The sequence below is a fragment of the Pygoscelis adeliae genome, unplaced genomic scaffold (genome assembly GCF_000699105.1).
Source record: "Pygoscelis adeliae isolate BGI_AS28 unplaced genomic scaffold, ASM69910v1 Scaffold135, whole genome shotgun sequence".
Taxonomy (NCBI): Eukaryota; Metazoa; Chordata; class Aves; order Sphenisciformes; family Spheniscidae; genus Pygoscelis; species Pygoscelis adeliae.
In genome coordinates this window covers 1,628,328-1,634,163 of record NW_008824908.1, presented here as the reverse complement: position 1 = coordinate 1,634,163, position 5,836 = coordinate 1,628,328, and the positions used below count along the sequence as shown (strand labels likewise).

At 40.5% G+C, this 5,836-nt stretch overlaps 1 protein-coding gene across 1 annotated transcript in view; it reads left to right on the top strand.

Annotated features, from left to right (window-relative positions):
* The first annotated feature begins 2,692 nt into the window (after nucleotides 1-2,692).
* TDP2 (tyrosyl-DNA phosphodiesterase 2) overlaps nucleotides 2,693-5,836 on the top strand; it is a 3,927-nt gene continuing 783 nt past the window's right edge. The window contains exons 1-4 of the mRNA XM_009324911.1: nucleotides 2,693-2,901; nucleotides 4,072-4,163; nucleotides 4,638-4,756; nucleotides 5,144-5,314. Of these exons, the coding sequence (XP_009323186.1) occupies nucleotides 2,699-2,901; nucleotides 4,072-4,163; nucleotides 4,638-4,756; nucleotides 5,144-5,314 (585 nt within the window). The 5' untranslated portion in view covers nucleotides 2,693-2,698. The remainder of the gene's footprint in view (nucleotides 2,902-4,071; nucleotides 4,164-4,637; nucleotides 4,757-5,143; nucleotides 5,315-5,836) is intronic.

Sequence of the window (5,836 nt, the reverse complement as noted above, 5' to 3'; positions counted from 1 at the left end):
GTGTGACAGGAGGAGTTGGGACGGGGGGGAGGGGAGCGGTGCCTCCGCCCTCCCCGTACCTCCCTGGATGCAGGCTGGAAGGTGCAGCGGCCCCGGTACCCGGGGAGAGCCGTCTCCCGGGTCGTAGCGTCCCCCGCCCCGGGGAGCAGTGCTCCACTCTGCGCCTGGCTTTGCACCTCTGCTGCCGTGTGGTGAGGCAGGCAGTTTCCGTTCCTCACGTTTATGTTTCCACACTAGTTCTCGTTGTTTCCCAAGGCTGCCCCCTTGGAGGGGAATAGCCAGCTCCTCTTGAGAGGCTGTCAGACTTGCAGGCTGCACTCTCTCTCTGTGGATGCTTCAGCCACCTTCCTCTGGGCTAGTAGATTGTGAACCTTTCGGAGAAGGGACAAGGTAATTTTCTTTTCATTGCCTTGTCTTGTGCAGCAATACATATGCAGATTTTACTGTACACACGCACATTTGTATATGTGTAAACTGTGCATGTATGTCATATACTAGATGTACACGTATTTATATTTCTATAAATAAAATTGACATGTACGTGCACACCTTGTTAAATACACTTGTGGAAGTTAAGATCGAAGATCTGTGTCTTACACACACTGATGATCTCACAGCATACCGGTAGGGCGTACCAAGGGTATTGAACTGCATGTGGAATGGAACTTTTACAGATCCCTGCCATTCACAGTCCTGAGGGAGGCTTTTTTTCCTATAGATTTATTTATTACAGACTTACATGTTATATAGAAGAGCCTTATGGTCTTTATAGTTATGAATAAGCTGTATTTGATAACAGCATACCTGTTTTTGCTTGATAAGTATGTATGAAAAAATGCAAGCCTACTGAACATTAGCATTGGTCTCTAGGTAGTCCATGATGAGTCAGAATGTATCTGTATCAAATTGGCAGCACTTTTTACTTTTCCAGCCTCTGTCTGTCTTTGCACTGTGGGTTCCTTCTTGAGCTGGGGCATGCAGGATGTGTTGGGAGGGACAACTATTTGGAGACATCCCAGTCAGGGGAAGGTCACTGCAGACCACACAGACTTTCATATTTCATCTCATAGTCCTTCAGGTTACAGTATAAATATAAAAAGTCATCATGGAAATATTGGAGGCACATACCATGTTATATACCTACTTAAATATCCCTTAGCTTCCTCGCCTTTGTCTGCTTTTCTCTTTCTGTTCAGTTTAGATTACATGTGCATGGTAGTGGAATCTTACATTGTGCAGCACCAAGTACAAAACCAGTACTAAGTTCTAGGGAATAGATTTGGTTTTGTTCCAGGCCTTATTTTCATGTGTGCATACAAATTCTGTATTTAAAAATAAAACTCTAGTATCCCAACTTTAGACAAACTGTATTTTGGCAGTGTTAGCTATACTATTTAACATATTTTATTACAGAGTTTCCCTTTACTCCAGGAATTTACATTGGATCAGTGTTGTGGCTTAACCCCGGTGGGTAGCTCAGCCCCACACAACCACCTGCTCACTTTTCTGCAGTGAGATGCGGGAGACAATAGGAAAGGTAAAAGTGAGAAAACTCGTGGGTTGAGATAAAGACAGTTTAATAGGTAAAGCAAAAGCCGTGCACACAAGCAAAGCAAAACAAGGAATTCCTTCACTCCTTCCCCTCGGCAGGCAGGTGTTCAGCCATCTCCAGGAAAGCAGGGCTCCATCACACGGAACGGTTACTCGGGATGACAAACGCTGTAACCCTGAACATTCCCTCTTCTTCCTTCTTTCCCCCAGTTTTATTGCTGAGCATGATGTCCTATGGTGTGGAATATCCCTTAAGTCAGTTGGGGTCAGCTGTCCCAGCTGTGTCCTCTCCCAACTTCTTGTGCCCCCCCAGCCTACTCACTGGTGGGGTGAGCAGCAGAAACGGCCTTGACTCTGTGTAAGCACTGCTCAGCAATAACGAAAACGTCCCTGAATTATCAACACTGTTTTCAGCACAAGTCCAAAACACAGCCTCACACTAGCTACTATGAAGAAAATTAACTCTATCCCAGCCAAAACCAGTACAACCGTGTGTTAGCAGGTAGAGTCTGATTTTCTTTAGTAACACAGTCCCCAAACAGTTACTAGGCTGGGCACTCAAACTTTGACAGTGTTGTTTAGCCTTTATCAAATCAACAGAGTAGACAAGGCCTGTGTTTTTGAGGTGGGACTTGGGGTGAATATTCCCAAAGAAAATGACTATCAATTTGTCACAGAGTGAGTTTGCACATGTACCTCCCTAGGGGGTCTGGCAATTGGAAGAATCTCAGCTGTACTACAAAGATGGGCACATAAAAGCAAGTCCTGGCTGCAGTTCTTTGTTTCTAATATGCTGGAAAGTGTTTGAAAAACTAATATACACAGCGTGCCTCTAGCATGTGGAAAGAGTTGGATTGCTCAAGTGCTTTGGACTACACTGGTCACTGTCTGATTAACTTAAATCAGAATGGTAAATGTTACTGTGTGTCTATAAGGAGGAGGAAAAACCACTTACTTCGGCTGTGTACTAAGGCTCTGTATGACTGAGGTCTGTATGTTTTTGTTACTGTGCTTTTAAATTATGCTGGGTTCAATACATGTTAACTTATTTGTTGGGAAAGTTTTAGATGGCCACCTGTAAGTTGTGATGGATCTAAAACATTTTCCTTTAGAAGATAAGGGAGGTAATTGCAGGAAGAACAGTAGTATGCATGTTGACCAACAAGTAAACTCTCTCTTTAGTATCGACCTCACAGCAGATGCAACTACTAGTAATGCAAGTGTCAATAGTACAGACTCAAGGCAACAAGAAGATGACAGCAGCTTCTCACTGATAACCTGGAACATCGATGGGATGGATCTAGGAAATCTAAAAGAACGAGCTAGAGGAATCTGTTCTTACCTGGCATTGTAAGTATAGCTTCATCTTTGTATTGTCATGTACCCAGCTTTAAAGGAAAAAACGAGCTTCTTGTTTTAGATATTTACAAATCTTCATGCCCAAATTATCTTAACGTTAGGTGTAACAATACAATCACTTTATAAATGCTAAATAAAAGTTGATATACTGGTTGGAAGAGGTGTGAACCTATGCGGCATTCCAAAGGTTAAATATTTTGTGATGGCTACTTTAAGAAGCTTTTTTATAATGAACAATACTGTTCAAGTTGCAGTCATACATCAAGAGCATACTTCATACTTCCATCCTGTACATGAGAGAAGGGTAAAACTGCAGGAAGCTTGTTTGTCTCATTCCAGTAGTGTGAATAACTTCACGCTAGAGCAAACTGTTTGAAACAACAAAGAAGATTTTTTTAGTGAAATGTGAAAAGCTGCTCTCTTGCCATTACTGTTACTTGTCTTATCAAAAAAGAAAATGTGCAAGGTAAGATAAAAGCAATAGAATCTGTGATTACCTTTTATAGTTCCACCAGTGGAAGCCTCCCATGAATATATTTATGAGCAATTGGTTTGTCCTTCACCTGCTTAGAGCAGGGCTATTCAGCAGTGTAGCAAAAATAGGGACAGCTGTAAAGACATGCCTAAATCAGCATTTTCAGGAGTGCTGCCCCACATGAACTGTTATTGATTGCACAGCTCTAAGAAATAAAAGAGCTTGGCATCGATGAGACTGGAGAAAATGAATGGCAGGTTACCTGAGGGCATCTGTTGTAAGGGAATGGGGTGGCAGTTGGAATCTCCTGGAGAACTTAGATGTTGCAGAAAGTGTTCCAAAGCTGCTTTGCACCTCTTAAGTTGAATTCCTTGTGTATGTAGTATATGAAACCTGTGCAAATGTTTGCAAGATCAAGGTATAAGGAAGTCATGCATTTTATTATCATGTCAGTTCCATGTCCATAATAATCATTGTTTCGTCCCTTTTAACAAAGGTGATGTGTCTACATGCTACTAAATATGATGGAGAGAGTTTTTTCTTTTTTTAAAAAACAGGTTCTTAGAATACCTGGGAAGATGAGGACAAGGTGCGCCTGAAGTCCCTGGCCCTGTTCCATTTGGCCTCAGAGTGTAACAGTATTACCTTTCAGTAGTTAATTTAAAATCTTGTCTTGCTGATTTCAGATACAGTCCAGATGTCGTGTTTTTACAAGAGGTCATCCCACCACATCTCTGTCTTCTACAGGTGGGAGCAGGCAGTTACACTATTATTCCAGGTAAGAAGTAACCCTCAGTTTCTAAAGACAGAAACTGGAAAAAGTAAGTTCAGTTTTATTCTGTCTCCCTTGCAAAATCCCTGACCATTTGTAGGAATGAAAAGAGTAAAGTGAAGAAGGAAGCACTTAAATTACTTTCTGTGTTTTGGTATCAAGATATAGTTCGATGCAAATTATGTATGTGAAAAGCTTGCTTGCCTGGTGGTTTCCTTTGTATTTTTTAAGCATTTGGAAAGACTGATAGCAAGGGTAGCCAAAAAAGTGCCATAGATAAGTCATTTCTTAAATATTTGTATTTAAAAAATCTGAAAAATTCACACTGCTATTATGAAACTTTTAACTAATGACTTTGTACATCTTACAAATTAATGTGATTCTCCCAGGTCATGGTAAAAAGGTCTCTTTCAGAAGCTTAACTTCCTTATGGCATGGCAGAAGATATCCTCGACCATTTCTTTCCCTGTTCCTCTTTAGGTAACGTAGATGGCTATTTCACTGCCATAATGTTGAAGAAACCAAGAGTGAAGCTACTGAAACATGAGATAATACCTTTTCCAACAACCTCCATGATGAGGAACCTTTTGGTTGTGTATGTGAGTGAATCAGATGTACTAAACAGCTGTATTTCTGCCTTCAAAACAAAAAAAAAAAACAGGAAAGGCTGGGCTGGCATTACTCTGTGACAATCTCAAACAGCAGAAACACTTCCTGTCCAAACATACAAACCCAGTTGCATTTGATACTAACAAATTTTAATCTTTTATGTAAGTTACTGGCCATACTTTGTTTTCAAGTCTCATAACCTCTGAAAACAAAACTAAAAACCTGTTACGCTTCTGTAAGCCACTTTTCTTCAATGTAAAACTAATATTAACCAGAGCCCTGTCATTCTGTAATTTACTTTGTGATTAGATTGTGTCTTTGAACTAACTTCTTATCATGGTGTGGATAGTAATATTGCCTCTTTGTTTCACGCACAGGTGAGCATATCTGGTAATGAACTTTGCCTTATGACGTCTCATCTGGAGAGCACTAGAAATCACTCTAAGGAGCGTATGAAGCAATTGCAAATAGTGTTAAACAAAATGCAGAAGGAGTCTGAGTCCAACACTGTTATATTTGGAGGGGATACAAACCTCAGAGACAGTGAGGTAAATAGAAATAAGCAACCTTGTTATTTTGAGAAGGTCTTCTGACAAAATCTTCTTAGGCTTTTCTGTTGTCTTTATGAAAAATTACCTGCTTAGGCAGAACAGAGAGATGCAACATTTATTTTTAAAAAGTGGAAGCGTGACTAAGTAGAGGTTGTGGCATTGCTATGCTGAGGCATTGCTATAGCTGAGGTGATGTGTATGAAGAGCTTCCCTCCCCCCCCAATAACAAAATGCTTTTTTGGCAGTATTTATATCTGAGAAGATGCAGGGATAGTCAATGAAGTTTCGATTTCAGAAGTATCTTCTCATTTTGAGAAGCTGATCTTTACTTGCTCAACTCTCCGATTCTCAGAGAGTTAATGCTTGTAGAATCAATGAAAGAGGAGGGTGCTCTGGAGAGATGGATCTTGGGAGTTTAAAATTAATCCCCCATCATTGAGACATTCAAAATTAGAAGTCCTTTTTGGCTGCTGATATTAAAAGTGAAATTTGTGTATTATTACTAAAAGGTCAGTGTTT